The following is a 24,770-nucleotide window of genomic DNA, read 5'->3' as shown; positions in this document are numbered from 1 at the left end:
CAGATAGCTCCAACGAGGCCCCCAGTGTTTCAGGGCCCATGTTTGCCTCATGTGTCCCACAGAGCCCCGTGGGGGCTTCCATGTTTTTTTTGGCCCCATGACTCTTAGAGCCAGAGGGCTCCAATGCCCTGTTGATCCTCAAGAGCCTAGAAGGCTTCAAGCTGCGCAGTTTTTATTTCAGAGGGCTCCCAAAAATGCACAGGTGCGTGCAGAGCCGGTGGGCTCACCATTTGGTGCAGTCTTTGTCCAGAGGGGCCAGTGAGGGCCCTGTCGCAGTTCTTGATTCCCAGCTGCCCAGCAATTAGTGGGCAGCTGCACCGTTTAGGTTTTGCTTTCTAGGGACTTGTTCTTTGGACTCAGGAGTGAGACGCACTCCCTCATCCCTACCCTGGCCTTCCCCAGCTGCGCAGCACTTAGTGCCAGCTGCAGCGTTTAGGCCCTGTTCTTGTCCTCAGCTGCCCAGCAAGTAGTGGGCAGCTGCTACGTTTAGGTTTTGGCGCAGTGGCGCAACCTGGTCCTTGATGTGAGTTATGTGCTAAATATGATTTCTGCGCTTAATGTGATTTATATGCTATTATTATTCATGCGCTCATGCTTAGGGTGCTAGGAAATGTACTGTGTGTGATATGTTTTGCGCACCCGGTGTTCTGGTACCTCTGAATGTGTTTTTATGCATCATGTACAAAGTTGCTTTCCTTACACCGCTGAATGTATGTTTATGCATCATGTGTTTTCTTCCCCTACACCTCTGAATGTTGTGATGCATCATGTGTAATGTTCTCATGTTTATACCCCTAAATGTATAGTGATACTTAGGTGGTTGTTCTTCCTAGTACAGGTGTTACTAGTGAGGTCCTGGTTCCCTGCGTGACATTCTCCTAAGGTGGTTAGGGTTGCGTAGGTGATACTTACCTCTTACCAGGGATTACTGGTTGTGTGCTACATGAATATTTGGTGTTTAACTATCTCCAAGGGCTTGATACTGAGCTTGCCCCCTGACCAGAGTCCCAGGGCCAGTGGACTCTATTGTGCCTTCCCTGACTAATTGCTGGGACTTGTCTGATCTCCTTGGGCCGCTGGGGCCTCGCCTGAAGTGTGCCTCGCTCACTCCCCTGCAGCTCGTGCCTAGCCGTCCCCGCCAAGAGCCGCACCGCTCCTTGTGAAGCCATGCTCTGCTCCGCCTGGGCCGCCCGCATCCTGCACCTCGGCAGCTTGTGCCTGGGCCGCCCTCATGCCTCGAGCCGCACCGCTCTCCTCTGAGCCGCGTCCGCTTCGCTGGGCAGCCCGCACCCTGCCCCCCTCCTCCTCTGAGCCCCACACCTTGGTCGCCCCAACCAAACGCTTGTAGCGTGCGGGTCACCACCGCCCGCTCAGGCCTACTGAGGAGATCACTTGCATTATCCCGCGCAACCAGAATGGAAGGTACGGTCCGTATCCGCCGCCAGTTATTATATGTAATATGTTATAAAAGTGGTACTTCTACAAAGTGCTAATTTTCCCAACAGCTAGTCCTAAAAGAGCTGATTCCTGACAGTGGTCCAGGTGGCCCTGTCTTGTAGATATCCCCTGTAAATTCTGCCCGTGCCTCTGGCACATTGTAAAGTGTGTGTTGTTATCTAATGTGTTTTGGTGTAATACAAAGGCTATTTTTACATATAACCTTGTGTGGAGTTTCCTTTGTGGTGGGCCTTGGGTGTTGTTGCTGGGGGTGCGTGCGCAAATACTTAACTCACATTGCCTCCGAGTTTAGCCTTACTGCTCGTGTCACATTACCAAGGGGGTGAGCAGGGGTTATCTTGGCGTGTAACTCCCTTGCCCTGACTAGAGTGGTGGTTTCTGCCTGGCTTTGGCGCAAGCCTCAGCCAGCCGGAAATCCCATTTCTAACAGGGTGCCTGGATGCAAAGTTTTGGCATTTTGCGGTTTCTGGCTTCATAAACAGATCAGGTTCTGGCTTCCCCGTCCTCGGATTCCAAATGTATGTTCACTGAGACGTGGACATGGACAAAATTGCTTTCTTTATGCGACTAGGTTTTTGCAAAATGTTATTTATTTTTTATTTTTCACGCATTGGGGAGATAAGCTGGTTTGCTCGGAATCACAGAGGTGTTGTAACAAGACCTAAAAAGCTTTGGAAAATCCAATGGGTCTCGCCTTTGAGACTAGAGGCTCTGCCGTCGCCTTTTGCTTATGCTGTACACGCGGTGCATGGACATTGCAAAGAATTATGCAAGGGTGCCTAGCAGTGTGGCAAAAAATAGTAATAATAAAATGGGGACTATGATGCATCCAGCGCTAATGCACTTTATAAAAAAGAAAATGCCTTAATCCTGGTTGTGTCTAAATGCTTTTTAAAATGAGTTTTAGCCACACTGCAAAGCATCAGCGCTGCTGCACAGCTGCAAAACATTACCAAAGCGTCATAGGCGAGATCTATTGGTTTTTCCAATGCTTGCTATATCCAATAGGTGAGTGCATCAAGATTATCTATCTTTGGCAGGTGCATTTCCAAATGCCATGAGATCGGGTTGACAGTGCATTTGGCCTCGTCCCTCCTTGCTAGTTAAGGTAAGAGATTGTGGTTGTGTTGTGAGTTACGGTTTGTATGCCGCTACCCTTTACCCGTCTTTAGCTCGAACATGTTTGCATTGCACCATTTCCATAGTTGCCCACAAGCCTGTGATATTGAGGGTCTCCATGCATGTTCCCCGTCCCATGTAGGACACATCCGTGGTGATGGCCACTTATGGAGCGGGTTGTCCAAAAGCTCTGCCGACTGCCCCCCGGCTCAGGGTTCACCGTCCCCCGTCCCATGTCCTTCTGTACCCTCGGTTTAACGGCCACATGATCTTCCCAACTCCCTGCTGCCTGTGACCACTGATTCTGTAGCCATTCTTGGATTGGCCTCACATGGAACTTGCCATGTGGGGTCAACGGTGCAGGCGGCCATCATGTCCGTCTGCTTGCCCGCTGTCTCACTGTTCACGATTCTCTTCTGGTCAAGGGTCTTTCAATGCCCGCATCGTCTTGGTTGAGGGAAAGGCTTCGACGTCCGGTGCATCGAGTCGCGATCCTAAAAAGATGGCATCTTTCTCTGGAATAGGTGAGGGTTTTTCCAGATTCACGGTGCGTGTATGACCGTCTCAATGCTCCTTTGGCAATGAGTGAAGAAGCTCGCTTTCACCAGCCAGTGTCTAGATTGGGACACTGGCGTAGCGAAAAGTGAGGGGGCATCCCTGCACGGTACTTAGGGGGGCCCCCTCCGGGCTCAATCAGGAGCTCTTCAGGCCAGAGTTTAGTGCCGAGGGGGCCCCTTGGAGCTAGGGCCCCCCCCGCACCGCGTGGGCTGCGGGGGCCTGTGTTACGCCCCTGGATTGGGGTGCACATGTATCCCCTGCCTTCGCAGGTGTGCTGCTACTGCAGTCAAACACTTCGTAAGCACCTTGGGTGCTGACAGCGAACCGATGGGAGTACCTCGAACTGATAGTGCAACCGGTTCCTGATCTGTAGTGCGTCCTGTTCACGGGTAGAAGTAAACCGGCATCTTTGAGGTCTACTGTTTCCATACAGTCCTTTTCTCACCGCTGTGGGATTCTCTTTTAAAATGTTATCTTGATTTATTTTGTTTTTATAAATCTGTTAAAAACACAAGGGTCCAAAATGGGTCTCAGAGCCTTGTCCAGCTTTGGTGGCATGAAATATACCGAGTGCACTCCCTGCCTGTGATCAGATTTCAGTACCTTTATTTTGCTTGTATTTGCAGGAACAAAGCTATCTCCGGCTGAAGACGTAGGAGCTCTTCGTTTGTATGTCAGGGGCTAGTCCCGCCCTCTGGATTTGCCTCAAAAGGACCACTGCGGATCTGTGGAAGGTTTCCACCCCGGTGGTGTCGATTCTCGCGCCTCCGTTGGGCAGCACTACGTTTGTGGGGGACAACGCTTGAAAAGCTCCCCTTCCAGGTGGTCCAGTTTGTCCATGTCCCTCAAAGACCCTCAGTTTGTCCACGACCCCCTCTTCAAAGAGCACCTCTTTCTCCCCTTCCTGTGGTCCGGCTGTGGTTCGTCGCTCAGACCGCTCTTCTTTCTCCTGTGTTTTTTCCCCTGAGTGGCTTTGAAGGGATTTAAAGTTTTTGGGAGCGGTGAGCCGGAATCCTCCTTTTTCTGGAGGATCGTTGCCAGTTCGGCTTCGAAGCCCTTCATTCTGTTGACCTCGAGTGCCCTTTGCTTGGTGTCAATGGTGGGCACCGCCTTTCTCTTTGGGGGTCAGACCTTGCTTTTGATCTTCTCTACTCTCTCGGTCTTGATCACTTCTTGGCGTCAACGAAGCATCCAAGGGACATCCTTCCGTGGTGCCTCTTTGTTGGTATCCAAGGGTGAGGGACAAGCTTTTGGTCTCCGCTTCCCTTCGCTCGTCAAAGGATGCTATGTCGAGAGTGTCTTTTGGAACCTCGAGTCGAAATGCTTCAGCTCAAACCCACTGTGTTTCTGTAGGGTGACCTCAATAGATGTGTTGTGGTCAGTTTCTGGTTTGACGACGTCCCCACGACTTGGGATCCTTCTCCTTGTGCCAGCTCTGTGTCCTCAACATTTTCATGATCATCGCTCGACAACCCAGGTCTGTCGGGGAAAGGTTTTCTTTCTTCTGTGACTGCATCGTGGCGTAATGTGGCCAATCGTGATGTCCATGTGTTCTAGGGGTGTAAGGCTGAAACTCAGCACACACCTCACACCTTTCTGTGCAGAGGTTTCAGACCTTGAGGCGGTCCTTTTCAGAACATTTATGGAGGCGCTTGCGACAAAATCTAAAGAATATTTTCTTCATTTCCTTCCATGGTTCCAGCGGCCCAGGGGTCTCCAACCAGTAGCTCGTGAGCTACTGTAGCTCTTGAGCTAACTGAGTAGCTCACCTGTGTGCAGCCCAGCTTATTAAATTAGAAAGATTTTGCTTGCTTGCATTAATATACATATAAAGAAATTGAAATTATACTGCACTAATAATATTAGTAGCTGTTAATGTGTTTTATTGAACATAAGTAGCTCTCAGTACAGAAAAGGTTGGACACCCCTGTTCCAGCCCCACCCTCCACCCCGGCTGCACTTCCTTCGACCGCGCCACAGATCACTCCAGTGGTGCAGTTACTTTTTCCAGTGACCATCCCTTCGTATTCATTGTCTTCAACTGTTATTTTCTTTATAGTTGTTTTTTTCAATGTTTTCCTGCGGTTCATCAAATTCTCCTCAATCTTCTACGATATCAGTAAAGCTCCAGTTTCTGCTTCCGGATCAAACTGCAGAATAAATAATCTGAAGATGGCGCCCACGCACAGGGGCTTCCGGGCATACGTCTGATGTCAGAAGGGGGACAGACATACCACCAAATGGGAACCGACGACCCCCAAAAACAACCAAAGAGAAAAAGGGGATGAAAAGAGAAGATCTCCTGACCCAATCACTAGATGGCGGAATAATGCACAGCATGCAAATCTAGAATAGATTCACACTGCAAACGAGCAAGTAACCTATCTTCGGCAACGCTCTTTCTGGTGGTCCTCTAACTGCAGAGTCCTCACTTCTTTCGTTTCCCGGACACCAGACTGGACTCGGAGCTCTTGCAGCCCTCACTCCCGTGCGCCGACAGGTGATGCTACTGGTCTGCAGCCGCCTTGCAGGGTCGCCCAAAGAGATGGCACTGGCTGTATATAGATGCCACCCCTGCACGCCGACGTCCATGTTCTTTCTCACCTGTTCCGTGTCTTGCGATGCTGATGAAACTTGAGAGGAAGCAAACATGGCAAAGGACCACACCTTATGTGGGACATTTTTGAATCCTAAAAGTCCACGTCACAGAACGGGAACGAGAGACGGCGACGGCGGACCTTCTGTGAAATAAATAGAGGATTCACCAGAAATAGCGTTACTGAAGGTACGTAACTTCTCCTTCTGATTAATGCTTCGAACTGCAGATTTGTCAGCTTCTGGATGAATAACAAAACAGCATCTCCTACAGGTGGAGGGTGCGAGGAGTGGACTTTACACTGGAAGATCTGTAAAGTGACCACCTGGCCATGCTTGAGAATGGAAAGACCCGAAGAGCCTCCTGGCATCAACCGCGTGCCGTCTCTCCTCCTCCTGAGAAGGATGGAAGAGTCATCCCCACCACATGCAGAAGAGGGGCACCACGACTGGCACCGAGGAGGTCCAGAGCATCAACCGCGTGCCGTCTCTCCTCCTCCTGAGAAGGATGGAAGAGTCATCCCCACCACATGCAGAAGAGGGGCACCACGTCTGGCACCGAGGAGGTCCAGAGCATCAACCGAGTGACGTCTCTCCTCCTCCTGAGAAGGATGGAAGAGTCATCACCCGCCACATGCAGAAGAGGGGCACCACGTCTGGCACCGAGGAGGTCCAGAGCATCAACCGCGTGCCGTCTCTCCTCCTCCTGAGAAGGATGGAAGAGTCATCACCCACCACATGCAGAAGAGGGGCACCACGTCTGGCACCGAGGAGGTCCAGAGCATCAACCGAGTGACGTCTCTCCTCCTCCTGAGAAGGATGGAAGAGTCATCCCCGCCACATGCAGAAGAGGGGCACCACGTCTGGCACAGAGGAGGTCCAGAGCATCAACCGAGTGACGTCTCTCCTCCTCCTGAGAAGGATGGAAGAGTCATCCCCACCACATGCAGAAGAGGGGCACCACGTCTGGCACCGAGGAGGTCCAGAGCATCAACCGAGTGACGTCTCTCCTCCTCCTGAGAAGGATGGAAGAGTCATCCCCGCCACATGCAGAAGAGGGGCACCACGTCTGGCACAGAGGAGGTCCAGAGCATCAACCGAGTGACGTCTCTCCTCCTCCTGAGAAGGATGGAAGAGTCATCCCCGCCACATGCAGAAGAGGGGCACCACGTCTGGCACCGAGGAGGTCCAGAGCATCAACCGAGTGACGTCTCTCCTCCTCCTGAGAAGGATGGAAGAGTCATCCCCGCCACATGCAGAAGAGGGGCACCACGTCTGGCACAGAGGAGGTCCAGAGCATCAACCGAGTGACGTCTCTCCTCCTCCTGAAAAGGATGGAAGAGTCATCCCCGCCACATGCAGAAGAGGGGCACCACGTCTGGCACCGAGGAGGTCCAGAGCATCAACCGAGTGACGTCTCTCCTCCTCCTGAGAAGGATGGAAGAGTCATCCCCGCCACATGCAGAAGAGGGGCACCACGTCTGGCACAGAGGAGGTCCAGAGCATCAACCGAGTGACGTCTCTCCTCCTCCTGAGAAGGATGGAAGAGTCATCCCCGCCACATGCAGAAGAGGGGCACCACGTCTGGCACCGAGGAGGTCCAGAGCATCAACCGAGTGACGTCTCTCCTCCTCCTGAGAAGGATGGAAGAGTCATCCCCGCCACATGCAGAAGAGGGGCACCACGTCTGGCACCGAGGAGGTCCAGAGCATCAACCGAGTGACGTCTCTCCTCCTCCTGAGAAGGATGGAAGAGTCATCCCCGCCACATGCAGAAGAGGGGCACCACGTCTGGCACAGAGGAGGTCCAGAGCATCAACCGAGTGACGTCTCTCCTCCTCCTGAGAAGGATGGAAGAGTCATCCCCGCCACATGCAGAAGAGGGGCACCACGTCTGGCACCGAGGAGGTCCAGAGCATCAACCGAGTGACGTCTCTCCTCCTCCTGAGAAGGATGGAAGAGTCATCCCCGCCACATGCAGAAGAGGGGCACCACGTCTGGCACCGAGGAGGTCCAGAGCATCAACCGAGTGACGTCTCTCCTCCTCCTGAGAAGGATGGAAGAGTCATCACCCACCACATGCAGAAGAGGGGCACCACGACTGGCACCAAGGAGGTCCAGAGCATCAACCGCGTGCCGTCTCTCCTCCTCCTGAGAAGGATGGAAGAGTCATCCCCACCACATGCAGAAGAGGGGCACCACGACTGGCACCAAGGAGGTCCAGAGCATCAACCGAGTGACGTCTCTCCTCCTCCTGAGAAGGATGGAAGAGTCATCACCCACCACATGCAGAAGAGGGGCACCACGTCTGGCACCAAGGAGGTCCAGAGCATCAACCGAGTGAAGTCTCTCCTCCTCCTGAGAAGGATGGAAGAGTCATCACCCACCACATGCAGAAGAGGGGCACCACGTCTGGCACCGAGGAGGTCCAGAGCATCAACCGAGTGACGTCTCTCCTCCTCCTGAGAAGGATGGAAGAGTCATCACCCACCACATGCAGAAGAGGGGCACCACGTCTGGCACCAAGGAGGTCCAGAGCATCAACGTGTCCAAAGAGAAGGCACTATATAGGAGTGACACTGACATTACACATGGAACTAATGACAGTTAGGAAGACAATCCCACCATTGACCAGTTCCAGGGCCAACGGTGCACAGTCTGAAGGGGGCACATCAAAGATGTGACGAGCCAGGGCGCCCTGCTGGGGTCTGGACAGAAGGTCATCTCCTCAAGGGCACTACTGTACGTAACGCACATTACAACGCCCTGGCAGCGAAGGCGGGATAGGAGGTCCCATTCTTAATAAAGCCACCCACACTTGCGAGGCCACGCACCGGCTCCTGGGGTCTTATGACTATCTCTATGACACAGTCCCCATTGGGCACAATAAACCCATTCAAATTGATGGGCGAAGGATACTGTGCAGGGAGTATGGACCAGGCGACCGCGGCATTCACACAATGGGTAAACTGTGGCACGTGGCCGCCTTCAATCCTTTCATGATCTACGAACCAAAGTCCACCTTGAGGCACAGAACCTGTGGAACTAACTGGAGCACCGCCTGCAAGGTGCCAGATCACCACAGGGCACAGGGGCCATTTCTGGACTGTACTCCGTGTCGTTCGATAATCTGCACTCACGACCACTCCGGATCCCTCCGAGATCAATGGCAGAGACGGCTGGGGAGAGGATACTCCGACACGGAGCGCTTCAAGATGCTGGAAACACATGCCAGGGACAGGCCTGCAGCACTGGCACTGCTCCCCACACAGACTGCAGGTGGCCAACCTAGCACCCTCGGGAACCCACCGGAGCCTGACCATCCGGCTGGTGACATCTTACACTCCTGTCCCTCTCTGCAATCCTTTTTGTGTCGAGTCCTAAGCGCCATGAACTCCAGCAGAGTCCTCGACTCACGGCCAACGGCGCCACTGATGGTTCTTCACGATACTCTGGCAGAAATGGATCCTGAGAATCGTGACAAGCAGTGGGAAGATACGGTGTGGTTTGTGGCCACAGTGGCTCTCTGCGCCAATGGAAACAGAGGGTGCCCCCTGCCCAATCTGAGTGGGTGCACGATGGAAGGACACGCCTCTTTCTGCCCGGCCACCTCCAGAGCTTTGGGCTGATGCTGCTGGTTTCTCAACTCTGAGAGTGCACAGAGGCCGCCAACCAGACCTCAGTGCCAGCCCCTGACCCTAAACTGCATATGTTTGATTGGCGTGGGCTACCTTACTTGTAAGTCTCTAGTATACGGTACCCAGGGGCCCGAGGCCTGTAAGTTAGAGGGTCTCACCTGGGACTGCAGCACTGGCCGTCCACCTTGGGTGTGTTCAAGGTAACACATGGCTCCCGGTCCGCCACTGCAGACTGGAATGGCAGTATCAAACTGCTAACTCGACTTGTCCCCTTTAAAGGAACAGCAAAGCCCAATCTTCCCTTTGTAGTGTAGGTAAGCCACCCCTAAGGTAAAAACTGCAATTGAAATGTTACTGTGGGAAAGGCTAGTAGCCACATTGGCGAGTGCAGAGCTACAGGCTGACGCAGCAGCCCTGCTCACGGCTGTCTGGGACTAGTAAAGAGGAGACTTAGGCTCTCAAACAACTCATTGCATTAAGCCCGACTTGATGCCCAAGTCCAAAATATTGTAACATGAAGCTGAGTGCAACTCCCACTTTGTTGCCCTAAGTCCCCTGCGCCGGGCCACGGGTGCACACGGGGCCTGCCGCAGAGACAGCTTTCTGCCCGCCTGGAGAGACGGGTAATGGACGCTGGAAAGAACACAATGGAAGCCTGTGTGGGAGAGAGGAGCCACCTCTCCTGGAAGGAAGCCACATGGGAGCCCAAAAGGTGAGCTTCAAAGGAGAAGCCGCCTTTGAAGGGCGAATGGTAAACACTTGGGAGAGCGGCTGCTCGACTGCTCAAGCAGACATGCTGGCACTCAGGAAGGAGACGGGAACACACTTGTCAAACCGGTTTCCCAGGGGCTCGTAGCCCCCTTGTGAGCCACACTTCTGGGGACAGGCTACGGAGGGGTTCTGCCATATTGGAGGTGAGCAGAAGGGGCATCCTGAGATAGCCAGATGCCACACTTTGATGAAAGTAGCCATCAGGAGGGAGGAAACCTGGTAGTCCGTAGGCTAGCAACCTAATCCTACCCTGAGGACATTGGCTGAGCATAAAAACTGTGCCCGTGGCATCAAGAACTCGGATCTCATTGGACTGGAGCAAAGTATGGAAGAAAGAGAGCCCAACTGCACCAAAGACCCTGTGAAGAGAGGCTGTACGGACGAAGACTGCACCGAGGGACCAGCAAAGAGAGGCTGCACGGACGAAGACTGCACCGAGGGACCAGCAAAGAGAGGCTGCACCGACGAAGACTGCACCGAGGGACCAGCAAAGAGAGGCTGCACCGACGAAGACTGCACCTGCTGCACCGAGGGACCAGCAAAGAGAGGCTGCACCGACGAGGACTGCACCGGCTGCACCAAGGGACCAGCAAAGAGAGGCTGCACCGACGAGGACTGCACCGGCTGCAACAAGGACCCTGTGAAGAGAGGCTGCACCGACGAAGACTGCACCTGCTGCAACAAGGACCCTGTGAAGAGAGGCTGCACCGACGAAGACTGCACCTGCTGCACCGAGGGACCAGCAAAGAGAGGCTGCACCGACGAGGACTGCACCTGCTGCAACAAGGACCCTGTGAAGAGAGGCTGCACCGACGAAGACTGCACCTGCTGCAACAAGGACCCTGTGAAGAGAGGCTGCACCGACGAAGACTGCACCGGCTGCACAGAGGGACCAGCAAAAAAAGGCTGCACCGACGAAGACTGCACCTGCTGCACCGAGGGAACAGCAAAGAGAGGCTGCACCGACGAGGACTGCACCTGCTGCACCAAGGACCCTGTGAAGAGAGGCTGCACCGACGAAGACTGCACCTGCTGCAACAAGGACCCTGTGAAGTGAGGCTGCACCGACGAAGACTGCACCGGCTGCACAGAGGGACCAGCAAAGAGAGGCTGCACCGACGAAGACTGCACCTGCTGCAACAAGGACCCTGTGAAGAGAGGCTGCACCGACGAAGACTGCACCTGCTGCAACAAGGACCCTGTGAAGAGAGGCTGCACCGACGAAGGCTGCACCGGCTGCACAGAGGTACCAGCAAAGAGAGGCTGCACCGACGAAGACTGCACCTGCTGCACCGAGGGAACAGCAAAGAGAGGCTGCACCGACGAGGACTGCACCTGCTGCACCAAGGACCCTGTGAAGAGAGGCTGCACCGACGAAGACTGCACCTGCTGCAACAAGGACCCTGTGAAGAGAGGCTGCACCGACGAAGACTGCACCGGCTGCACAGAGGGACCAGCAAAGAGAGGCTGCACCAACGAAGACTGCACCTGCTGCACCGAGGGAACAGCAAAGAGAGGCTGCACCAACGAGGACTGCACCTGCTGCACCAAGGACCCTGTGAAGAGAGGCTGCACCGACGAAGACTGCACCTGCTGCAACAAGGACCCTGTGAAGAGAGGCTGCACCGACGAAGACTGCACCGGCTGCACAGAGGGACCAGCAAAGAGAGGCTGCACCGACGAAGACTGCACCTGCTGCACCGAGGGAACAGCAAAGAGAGGCTGCACCGACGAGGACTGCACCTGCTGCACCAAGGACCCTGTGAAGAGAGGCTGCACCGACGAAGACTGCACCTGCTGCAACAAGGACCCTGTGAAGTGAGGCTGCACCGACGAAGACTGCACCGGCTGCACAGAGGGACCAGCAAAGAGAGGCTGCACCGACGAAGACTGCACCTGCTGCAACAAGGACCCTGGGAAGAGAGGCTGCACCGACGAAGACTGCACCTGCTGCAACAAGGACCCTGTGAAGAGAGGCTGCACCGACGAAGACTGCACCGGCTGCACAGAGGGACCAGCAAAGAGAGGCTGCACCGACGAAGACTGCACCTGCTGCACCGAGGGAACAGCAAAGAGAGGCTGCACCGACGAGGACTGCACCTACTGCACCAAGGACCCTGTGAAGAGAGGCTGCACCGACGAAGACTGCACCTGCTGCAACAAGGACCCTGTGAAGTGAGGCTGCACCGACGAAGACTGCACCGGCTGCACAGAGGGACCAGCAAAGAGAGGCTGCACCGACGAAGACTGCACCTGCTGCACCGAGGGAACAGCAAAGAGAGGCTGCACCGACGAGGCCTGCACCTGCTGCACCAAGGACCCTGTGAAGAGAGGCTGCACCGACGAAGACTGCACCTGCTGCAACAAGGACCCTGTGAAGTGAGGCTGCACCGACGAAGACTGCACCGGCTGCACAGAGGGACCAGCAAAGAGAGGCTGCACCGACGAAGACTGCACCGGCTGCAACAAGGACCCTGTGAAGAGAGGGTGCACTGACGAGGACTGCACCTGCTGCACTGAGGGACCAGCAAAGAGAGGCTGCACCGACAAGGACTGCACTGGCTGCACCGAGGGTCAAAGCAAAGAGAGGCTGCACCGACGAAGACTGCACCTGCTGCAACAAGGACCCTGTGAAGAGAGGCTGCACCGACGAAGACAGCACCTGCTGCAACAAGGACCCTGTGAAGAGAGGCTGCACCGACGAAGACTGCACCGGCTGCACAGAGGGACTAGCAAAGAGAGGCTGCACCGACGAAGACTGCACCTGCTGCAACAAGGACCCTGTGAAGAGAGGCTGCACCGACGAAGACAGCACCTGCTGCAACAAGGACCCTGTGAAGAGAGGCTGCACCGACGAAGACTGCACCTGCTGCACTGAGGGAACAGCAAAGAGAGGCTGCACCGACGAAGACTGCACCTGCTGCAACAAGGACCCTGTGCAGAGAGGCTGCACCGACGAAGACTGCACCTGCTGCAACAAGGACCCTGTGAAGAGAGGCTGCACCGACGAGGACTGCACCTGCTGCAACAAGGACCCTGTTAAGAGAGGCTACACCTGCACGGGCTGTACCTGCTGCACTGAGGGACCAGCAAAGAGAGGCTGCACCGACGAGGACTGCACGGACTGCACCGAGGGACCAGCATAGAGAGGCTGCATCGATGAGGACTGCACCGGCTGCAACAAGGACCCTGCGAGGAGGCTGCACCGACGCATACTGCACCTGCTGCACCAAGGACCCTGCGACACAGGCTGCACCTCCTGGTAGCTAGAAAACAAGGAGGGACTGTGCCTGCTGTGTCCTGCTCATGGAGAAGACGTTTCTCGAGCCCAGGCGCAGCAGGTGACTCCACGGGTCAGTTGGCAGATCTCCTGTTCGCCGCACAGGGCCACAAGAGCTGAGGACGCCTGCCAGGGCATATTGGTAGCCTAGATTTTTGTACGGATATCCCTCGTTGCCATGTAGCACGAGGGACCGGGGTCTGGTGCTCGAAGTTGCATCCGAGTTTGCTGGGCCTGGGAGAGTCGCTGGAGCACAACTTAAATGTGATACCGAGTGACTGGTGTCCCAGTGGTGACTGGACTTGTTCCAGGAATGAGAGGACTTCAGGGGACATCAACCCCTGAGGCCGGGACCTTCTTACAACGTTCATGGACCGAGGAGTGGCCGCATTAGGGCTCCCTGTGACTGTAATTCATCCACAGCATCCGCGAGCCTCTTCAGCATAAGAGAAGGAGCGATCTTATCCCGTAGAGAAACCTTCCCAATTAACTTCCACGACTCCTGTGAGATATGTTTGAAAATATCACTATTAAAATGATGCGACCATTTATCTTGTGTAATAGTGACCTGTGAGGGAAGTGGCGCAGATACAAATGTATATATTTTTGAGGCAGTATGAATAGTAACGGAGTCTGTGCAGAGGGTCATTTAAGAGAGGGCAACCTTAAATAATAAAAAATAATAGAAATGCATATTGTTAAGATTACATTTGCTGGCCAAAGAAGAAAAAGGAAGAGGATCGTGATTGGAGTCAAAGATGTTTAACCAACGTCAGAGCTCGATTAGCCCCGGAAGACATCGTAACCGGATCGAGATCAGGAACAATTTTAGGATTATACCATAATCAGGACCATCTCGATTTATGAATGGGAACGGAAGCCTTTTTATCTATACATTTTAAAGCGTTAATTGTGTCAGAAATAATACGACTTGAATGAGGTTACACAAGTTTTGAGGCAGTGAGAAAAGAAGGGGTAGAAAGGGGAGAACACAACTCTCGCTCAATATAAATCCACGGAGGGGCGTGGTGAGAAGTCGGTAAAAACCAAAGAGCACCCCGAGACGATAAAAAAGCAATTTGATACAAGTTCCAATCTGGAAAATGATATCCACCCAAGTCAGATGGCTTCCGAAGATATGTATATGCAATTCTGGCACGTTTGTCACTCCATAAAAACTTTGAAGTGAGTAATTCAATCTCACGGAAAAAGGATGAGGACAATCTTACAAGCAGCGTGGAGGATAACAAGTTAATAATCAGTGATATCATCATCTTAATAGTTTGAAGTCTTCTCCACCAGGAAACATATTTTGGAGACCAGGAGGACAAAAGATCTTTACCCGTAGCTAGTACATGGGATTCATTATAAAAGATAGTGTCTGAAAGGTTATTACAAAACCAAATTCCTAAGTATTTAATGCGAGTCCGTTGCCATTTAAATCGGCGTTACCCATGTGAGAAGAGAAGCGTTCAGAGGGAACATTTCCGTCTTGTCTCTGTTCAGCCCCTCAGTCCTACGCGGGGGGGGGGGTCCCTACCACAATATCCAGAGCTGCCCGTCTCCCCACACCAGTGTCCCAACACCCCACCCACACACCAGCAACCCCCCTCCCAGACACCAGTGACCCCCAACCCCCACACTGGTGCCCCCCCACCCCACCCACACCAGTGACCCCCTCCCCTACACCTGTGACCCCCAACCCCTACAGACACCAGTGACCCTCCTAGCCTACAAGTGACCCCCCACCCACACACCAGTGACCCCTCCCCCACACTGGTGCCCCCCCACCCCACACACACACAAACAGCGACCCCCTCCCCCACACCTGTGACCTCCAACCCCCACAGACACCAGCGACCCACTCCCCCATACCGGTGCCCCAACCCCACCCACACACACCAGTGACCCCCTCCCCCACACCTGTGACCTCCAACCCCCACAGACACCAGTGCCCCCCTCCCCCACACCAGTGACCTCCAACCCCCACAGACACCAGTGACCCCCTCCCCCACACCTGTGACCTCCAACCCCCACAGACACCAGTGCCCCCCTCCCCCACACCAGTGACCTCCAACCCCCACAGACACCAGTGCCCCCCTCCCCCACACCAGTGACCTCCAACCCCCACAGACACCAGTGACCATCCTTCCCCACACGTGACCCCCCACCCACACATCAGTGACCCCCTCCCACGCCGGTGTCCCAACACCCCACCCCCACACACCAGAGACCCTCCCCTCCCCCCACCAGGGACCTCCAACCCCCACAGACACCAGTGACCCTCCTACCCCACACGTGAACCCCTCACCCACACACCAGTGACCCCTCCCCAACACTGGTGCCCCCCACCCCACACACACCAGTGACCTTCCTCCCTCACACTCACACAACAGCTACCCCCTCCCCCACACCAGTGCACCCCCAACCCCACACACACTAGCGACCCCCCTCCCAGACACCAGTGACCCCCAACCCCCACAGACACCAGCGACCCACTCCCCCACACCTGTGACCCCCAACCCCCACAGACACCAGTGACCCTCCTACCCCACACATGATCCCCCCACCCACACACCAGTGACCCCCTCTCCCACCAGTGACCTCCAACCCCCACAGACACCAGTGACCCACTCCCCCACAGGGTGGGGCACTCCCCAGTTACCCCTACACTGGGGTGGGGGCTGCACTTACCATGTGGGCTTTGGTGCTGGTCACTGAAAGGACACTGGCGGTGAGCTCCACTTCCGGCACCTCGGGGGGATCTGCAAAGAGAGACGGGGGGAATTAGACGCTCACTGAGGTACAGCTATGTAGCGCTTCGTGCCCCGCGGTGGGCTCCCGCGGGCATTTTCAGATGGTTGGCACTCTACCACGGGAGCGTGGGAAGGGGGCGGGGGGGCAGTGTGTTGTATTCGTGAGTGTTTTCTTTTGTGTGTGAGTGACCAGAAACATGAGTCTTCGGGCACAGTGCCTAGCTCTGATATAGCGTGAGATGGGAGGGTTAGCTCTTGATTATAATTTGCTTATTGATATAATATAATTATAACAAGCTCTTGAATATTATTCCCTCTGCAGGCCCCGTCTTGTGGTTCAGGGTTTACTTCATTTTTAGGTCTCGCCTGAGCCAGCGCATACGCTGTCTGGCGAAACATCTAGTGAGTGGGCTTTAAAAAGCCTACCACAGCTTTTTCGGTGGAATAGAGCGTGTGGTTACGCACACAATGGCGAGCAGAGGCGCCATATGGCTTTCCGCTTTTGTCATTGCGCGCGCACATCGCACACCACTTGCCAGACGTGGCGCTGCAGCTGCTTTCACTTTTGCTGTCTCGTGCGCGCGCACACCACTGGTGAGTTTTTTTCGTGGTTTTTTTGCACCACTTGCGAGTTCCTTTTTTTCTTTTCTTTTAGTGCGTGCCTGCACACACACAAATCATACCCCACACTCCCCTTCTACGATTTATTCTGTAACATCCCATTGCTCTCTCTACGTCTTATCTTTTTGTGTGTTCTCTCTTGCACCCTTTCCCGTATGGCGCGCTTGCGTGCCACAACTTTTAAGCATTTAACACAGTCCCAGAATTTCTGGAATTAGCACCTGTTCTAAAAACCTAAAACCAAATGAAGGAGGATGCATTCTCCGTAAGCTGGAAATGCTTCTCACAGGAACTGGAAGGAGGACAGACGCTAACGTCAACGCGTCATTCCCCCCCCCTTCCCACGTGTGACAGAGTGATCTGAAAGCAGCTGTTCCGAACCCTTTAAAAGCAGAGCCCTGCAGACAGCTGTGTGACGCATTCCTCACCCTGGGAGCACAGGCAGCTGCTGCTTCTGGCCCCGCCCCCCTGGACGTGTAAACACGCCAACTCCCCACCTCTGTACAGTTTCAAAAGTCAGTCTTGTTCAGGAACTTTGCCAAACTTTGCCAAAATCAATGTAATAATGCCCCTCCGTCGCTCTCACTGATACTTGGGATCATAGTATAGAAATGTTGCACTGCTGCAAACATACGAGGCAAATAGCTCTGTGCCATTTGTATTACACAGAAAGAGTCATGCACAAGATAAGAAACAAGCATTGGCATAGCCAATAGGTCTCGCTTTTGGGACCTTATAAGTATTTCGTTTTGCAGCCCAATATGGTTGGTGCAACAACATCAGCTGGTGCATAGCTAAACCTTGTACCTTACAAGTGCTTAGCCATGCAATGGTTGATGTTGTTTCACCAATGATATTGTGCTGCATGACTAAATACTTATAAGGTCCCAAAAGTGAGACCTACTGGCAATGCCAATGCTTGTTTCAGTTATTTCCCAGTTGACCACAGCTCCGGAAAGCAAAAGTGTGTGACTTGAGGCGCTACACCCTGTGCACGTCTGTCCAAGGACAGGACAGACAAACTCTGTCCTTGGAGCCCTCTGGGACCTTTGTAGGGGAAATTAAACAACTAAGTCAAGGCTCGTCAGTGTCTCAGGCTGGTCAAGGAGACTCACTCCTCAGTGCGTCTCACTGATTCCCTGTCACTGAGTCACTCTTCAGTGGGGTCTCACTGATTCCCTGTCACTGAGTCACTCTTCAGTGGGGTCTCACTGATTCCCCTCTCACTGAGTCACTCGTCAGTGGGGTCTCACTGATTCCCTGTCTCTGAGTCACTCTTCAGTGGGGTCTCACTGATTCCCTGTCACTGAGTAACTCTTCAGTGGGGTCTCACTGATTCCCTGTCACTGAGTCACTCTTCAGTAGGGTTTCACTGATTCCCTGTCACTGAGTCACTCTTCAGCGGGGTCTCACTGATTCCCTGTCACTGAGTCACTCTTCAGCGAGTCTCACTGATTCCCTGTCACTGCGTCACTCTTCAGTGCGTCTCACTGATTCCCTGTCACTGAGTCACTCTCTTCAGTGGGGTCTCACTGATTCCCTGTCACTGAGTCACTCTTCAGCGGGGTCTCACTGATTCCTTGTCACTGAGTCACTCTTCAGCGGGGTCTCACTGATTCCCTGTCACTGAGTCACTCTTCAGTGGGGTCTCACTGATTCCCTGTCTCTGAGTCACTCTTCAGTGGGGTCTCACTGATTCCCTGTCACTGAGTAACTCTTCAGTGGGGTCTCACTGATTCCCTGTCACTGAGTCACTCTTCAGTAGGGTTTCACTGATTCCCTGTCACTGAGTCACTCTTCAGCGGGGTCTCACTGATTCCCTGTCACTGAGTCACTCTTCAGCGAGTCTCACTGATTCCCTGTCACTGCGTCACTCTTCAGTGCATCTCACTGATTCCCTGTCACTGAGTCACTCTCTTCAGTGGGGTCTCACTGATTCCCTGTCACTGAGTCACTCTTCAGCGGGGTCTCACTGATTCCCTGTCACTGAGTCACTCTTCAGTAGGGTTTCACTGATTCCCTGTCACTGAGTCACTCTTCAGCGGGGTCTCACTGATTCCCTGTCACTGAGTCACTCTTCAGCGAGTCTCACTGATTCCCTGTCACTGCGTCACTCTTCAGTGCGTCTCACTGATTCCCTGTCACTGAGTCACTCTCTTCAGTGGGGTCTCACTGATTCCCTGTCACTGAGTCACTCTTCAGCGGGGTCTCACTGATTCCCTGTCACTGAGTCACTCTTCAGCGAGTCTCACTGATTCCCTGTCACTGCGTCACTCTTCAGTGCGTCTCACTGATTCCCTGTCACTGAGTCACTCTCTTCAGTGGGGTCTCACTGATTCCCTGTCACTGAGTCACTCTTCAGCGGGGTCTCACTGATTCCTTGTCACTGAGTCACTCTTCAGCGGGGTCTCACTGATTCCCTGTCACTGAGTCACTCTTCAGTGGGGTCTCACTGATTCCCTGTCTCTGAGTCACTCTTCAGTGGGGTCTCACTGATTCCCTGTCACTGAGTCACTCTCTTCAGTGGGGTCTCACTGATTCCCTGTCACTGAGTCACTCTTCAGTGGGGTCTCACTGATTCCCTGTCACTGAGTCACTCTTCAGTGGGGTCTCACTGATTCCCTGTCACTGAGTCACTCTCTTCAGTGGGGGGGGGGGGGGGGGTCTCACTGATTCCCCGGTCATGAACCCTTCAGTGAGTCTCACTGAGTCGCAGTGACTTCGGCTTCAGTCTCACTGCCCCCCCCCCCCCCCCCCTCTGGTTCAGACCGGCTTCCCAGGCTCCGTTTCGGGGTGAGTTGTGAACCCCTGATTCTACAGCAGCCTGGCTCTGCGGAGGGGGGGGGGGCCTCAAGGGCCCCCCCCCCCTCCCCGCGTTAGTTCTCCTCTCATGCACTTGTGAATGGCTGAGGGGGAGGGGGGAGGAGGCAAGAAAGGATGGGGGCGCCGAGGGCTGGAGGGGGGGGGGGGCAGAGCCGGCCTCCAACAAAAGCCTGCCAGCAGAGCCCCGCAGCCCCTCCCCGAGGGCGCAGAGAAAGAGGCCTTTAATTAGCTCTCTGGGGTGGGGGAGGGGCGGGGGGCTGAGGGAAGACGGGGGTCGCTCTCAAGAGCCTCCGGAGGCCTCGCGCCGGCGCCACCTGCGCCCACCTGGCGCCACCTGCCTTACCTGTGCCCAACTACCCCGCCTGGCACAGGCTCCACCTGCCCCTCCTGCCCCTCCTGCCCCCACCTGCCCCCGCCTGGCACAGGCTCCACCTGCCCCTCCTGCCCCTCCTGGTACAGGCTCCTCCTGCCCCCTCCTGGTCCGGTTTTCGATGCCTTTGTTCTCGCTGTTGGCACCGAGGGTGAGTTCAAGGACAGAAAACACCCGCCCGGCCCCGCTGTGCTGCAGCTCGTGCCATGCTCGGCCCCTTCACCTGCTGACCCCCGCCCCCCGCCCCCACACCAGGCTCCTGTGACCCCCCCCCGGGATACTTTACCCCCCCAGACACCTCGTGCCCTGACACACGCCCTTCACCCCAAACCCTGCATACTTCCTTATAACACCCGCAGATGCCAGCTCCACGCACCCACTCTGCAAACCCTCCAGGCACCTGCTACAGCCCCCCCCCCCCGCCTTCCTTCCCAGGCCCTTCACTTACTGCCACCCCGCCCCATAACTTCCTTTTAAAGCCCCCTCCACCCCTTCTGCAGCCCCCCCCCAGCTCTCCCCATCCATTAACAAAGGCTCCCTCCAGAATCAGCTGGTCTCACATTTCATTAACAAAGGCTCCCTCCAGAATCAGCTGGCCTCATATTTCATTAACAAAGACTCCGTCCAGAATCAGCTGGTCTCACATTTCATTAACAAAGACTCCGTCCAGAATCAGCTGGTCTCACATTTCATTAACAAAGGCTCCCTCCAGAATCAGCTGGCCTCATATTTCATTAACAAAGGCTCCCTCCGGAATCAGCTGGCCTCATATTTCATTAACTAAGACTCCCTCCAGAATCAGCTGGCCTCATATTTCATTAACAAAGGCTCCCTCCGGAATCAGCTGGCCTCATATTTCATTAACTGAATATTTCATTAACAAAGGCTCCCTTCAGAATCAGCTGGCCTCATATTTCATTAACAAAGGCTCCATTTCATTAACAAAGGCTTCCTCCAGAATCAGCTGACCTCATATTTCATTAACAAAGGCTCCCTCCAGAATCAACTGGTCTCATATTTCATTAACAAAGGCTTCCTCCAGAATCAACTGGCCTCATATTTCATTAACTGAAGGCTCCCTCCAGAATCTGCTGGCCTCATATTTCATTAACAAAGGCTTCCTCCAGAATCAGCTGGTCTCACATTTCATTAACAATGACTCCCTCCAGAATCAGCTGGCCTCATATTTAACAAAGGCTCCCTTCAGAATCAGCTGGTCTCATATTTCATTAACTAAGACTCCCTTCAGAATCAGCTGGCCTCATATTTCATTTACAAAGGTTCCCTCTAGAATCAGCTGGCCTCATATTTCATTTACAAAGGCTCCCTCCAGAATCAGCTGGTCTCACATTTCATTAACAAAGGCTCCCTCCAGAATCAGCTGGTCTCGAGTGATGGGGTGGAGGTGTACACCCGCCGGACTGGCACCAAAGGTGGGCAGTGCAACTCAGCGGGTCGGGTGATGGGTATAGGTGTACACCTGCTGGACTGGCACCAATGGTGGGTCGCGCAACATTGACCAACAGCGGCTCGAATGATCGGGTGGAGGTGTACACCCGACAGACTGGCACCAAAGGTGGCAGCGCAACTGACTAACAGCGGAACGAGTGATCGGGTGGAGGTGTACACCCGCCGGACTGGCACCAAAGGTGGCAGTGCATCTCTGACCAACAATGGATCGAGTGATCGGGTGGAGGTGTACACCGCCGGACTGGCACCAAAGGTGGCAGCGCAACTTTGACCAACAGCGGCGTGAGTGATCAGGTGGAGGTGTACACCCGCCAGACTGGCACCAAAGGTGGGCCGCGCAACTCTGACCAACAACCGAATGAGTGATCGGGTGGAGGTGTACACCCGCCGGACTCGCACCAAAGGTGGGCAGAGCAACTCTGACCACCAGCGGGTCGGTGATGGGTATAGGTGTACACCCACCGGACTGGCACCAAAAGTGGTCCGCCCAACGTTGACCAACAGCGGCTCGAGTGATGGGTAGAGGTGTACACCCGCCGGACTGGCACCAAAAGTGGTCCGCCCAACGTTGACCAACAGCAGCTCAAGTGATCAGGTGGAGGTGTACACCCGCTGGACTAGCACCAAAGGTAGTCAGCGCAACTCTGACCAACAGTGGGTCGAGTGATGGGTAGAGGTGTACACCCGCCGGACTGGCACCAAAGGTGGTCAGCGAACTCTGACCACCAGCGGCTCGAGTGATGGGTATAGGTGTACACCCGCCGGACTGGCCCCAAAGGTGGTCAGCGCAACTCTGACCACCAGCGGCTCGAGTGATGGGTAGAGGTGTACACCCGCTAGACTTTCACCAAAGGTGGGCAGCGCAACTGACCAACAGCGGAACGAGTGATCGTGTGGAGGTGTACGCCGGCCGGACTCGTCCGCAGACATCCTTTACCAGATCACCCTCCCCGCCTCGGGTAGGTAAAAAAGGTGGAAGGACGGGACGGCATCAGTGAAGAGACCACGGCTTGCAGGAGGAGGCTGCGGCACTGCATAAGACCTGGGGAGAGACCCCCGATATTAGGCTGCGGGCCAAAAACGGTGCAGCCCCAGGGACTAGTAAAGGTGAGACCGGCGGGAGTTGGGACCCCCTTGTTAGACTGATCCCAAACCGTCCCGCCCAGCTCGCACGGTGGAGGTGGTGGGGCCCCCTATGTTGGTGATTTCATCGGGCCATCTGCACTTGGCAAGACACTAGGGGCAGGAGTGATACCCACCAGGAGGGAAGCGAGGGGGTCTGCAGAGTGGAAGTGACCCCTGTACAGATAAGGCAATGCTGAGGGAGAGCTCAGGGAGGTGACCCCCATTACCAGGAAGTGGCGTGGGGTAGCCCATCCCCCCAGAGCGACACATGAGGCGACCAGGGCACACATCCAGGACTGGTCATAAAGAAAATAGCTCATCGGTGAGCCCTGGGACTGGGGGGGGCACCCTGAATAAAGAAGGCGGGGAGACCCTCATTATCTCCACACACAGAGGTCGAATAAGTGCACAGAGACTGGGGCAATAGTGAAGACCATTGCGCTCTTACTAGTGGATGGCACAGAGGCGACAGCATGTACAGAAGAGGGCCCACTGGCATACTAAGACACGCCAAATAAACTGCATAGTCCTGGGTCGCATGGGAGAACTGAGGAGTCCCGCATCGGGTTGAGAGCAACAGCGGAAGTGGAGTCACAGGAAGAAAAAGAGCTGCTACAGCGTGTGACCTTGGAGACCGCACAGCTCACCAAGAAGCCTGCCATAATGAAACCTAAAGGGGTCCCACCAGTACAATCCAACAAGCTGGATAAATGCACAATACTGCAACAATGGGCACCGGAAGAAGGAACAAGTGGCAAAAAGGAGGGATCAGTGGAACCCTGTCTCAGAGCGAAAATGGCAGCCATCCAAGTCCAGGACACGACCTTAGAGGCTAAGATTGTCAAATTCACAAAAGAAATGAACCGGATACGAGCAGACATGTATAAATCATCAGAGAGAGTCATCACGGTCTAAACAAATATCACAGAGCTACAGCCTACCACACGTAAATTGGAAGAACAAGTGCTGCAGTTGGCCCATCAACAAACAAATGGCCATGAAACTGGAAGATCAAGAAGAATGTGCCCACAGAAATAACATAAGAGTGGTGGGAGTTCCAGAGGGGGCGGAGGGCCCGTGTGTGGACCTCTTCTTATAAGACATTATACTAATTCACCTGAAACTGAAAAGATTATCAACTTTCTTCACGGTGGAAAGAGCTCATAGGGCCCTGGTCCCTCCGCCAAAACCCGAGGCACCACCTAGACCAATCATAGCCAGGATTCTCAATTATAGGGATCGGGACACCATCCTGCAAGCGGCAAGGGCACATGGAGACCTCCCTTTTGAAAATACTGTCCTGAGATTCTTTCTGGACTACACCCTGATAGTGCAGCAGAAACAACGCTCTTCCGATGGGGTAAAGCGCACCCTCAAAGAGAAGGGCCTGAAGTACATGATGCTCTTTCCTGCAAAGCTCAGAGTGATTAAGAATAGCAGCTTGTGGTACTGCACGGCTCCCTCAGAGGTGCAAGAATGGCTGCAGGGAGGGCGAATCCAAAAAGAAAACCAGCTCCCAGGTCAAGAGCGGCACGGAGACCGAAGCCACAATCCAGGGTTCCCAAGCTGACAAGGAGAGGTAGAAAATGGGGAGAAGCGGTCCAGAGGCTCACGATCGGTGAGTCCAACAGTTGGAACGAAGAGGAAAGGAAAGTAGTGTTTACATTTATGATGCCGAAAAGATAACTAACAGTTAGCGCAGGTCAGCGATGGTTCAGGAAGATACTTGATGCAAAGGGTATCATGAACAGTAGTACAGACTCCTTGTACCTGGTGGGCAAATAAGCTATACGGCCGCACAGCGAGACAGAACTTGAACACGCACTGCATGTTAAAATGGAGGACAAGGGCGGGGCTGGGGCTTCTGAGGGGGAAAGGGAGGCGGCATCAATCAGCCCCAGAACAAATTGACTGTTTACTGGGCGACAGGCACTCTGCAAATTGGGGATGTGGGTAGTTTTAGACCTATGGTGCAAGGTAGCAAGGAGGGGAAGAATTGATACAGGGTTTATGTTATACAGTTTTTTGTTATATACGCTTAAGAAATGATATAATCCCAACAAGGGACATGTTGCTGGGACAGTAGGAAGCATACAGACTCACAGGGGAGGGAGGAGGCAGAGTGAGTGGGATGGGAGGGAGGAGCAAACCACATACAACAACCACATACAACATGAATGTGGAAAT

General features: G+C 54.3%; 1 protein-coding gene across 2 annotated transcripts in view; it reads right to left on the bottom strand.

The window, feature by feature from the left end:
* Positions 1 to 24,770, bottom strand: part of BCAM (basal cell adhesion molecule (Lutheran blood group)) — a 205,100-nt gene that overhangs the window by 75,180 nt on the left and 105,150 nt on the right. For both annotated transcript variants that reach the window (XM_078651272.1, XM_078651273.1), the window contains exon 4: positions 16,113 to 16,183. In XM_078651272.1, the coding sequence (XP_078507398.1) occupies positions 16,113 to 16,183 (71 nt within the window). The remainder of the gene's footprint in view (positions 1 to 16,112; positions 16,184 to 24,770) is intronic.

This window comes from Lissotriton helveticus, chromosome 7, assembly GCF_964261635.1.
Source record: "Lissotriton helveticus chromosome 7, aLisHel1.1, whole genome shotgun sequence".
In the NCBI taxonomy this organism is placed as follows: domain Eukaryota; kingdom Metazoa; phylum Chordata; class Amphibia; order Caudata; family Salamandridae; genus Lissotriton; species Lissotriton helveticus.
This window is presented reverse-complemented; position numbering and strand designations above follow the sequence as displayed.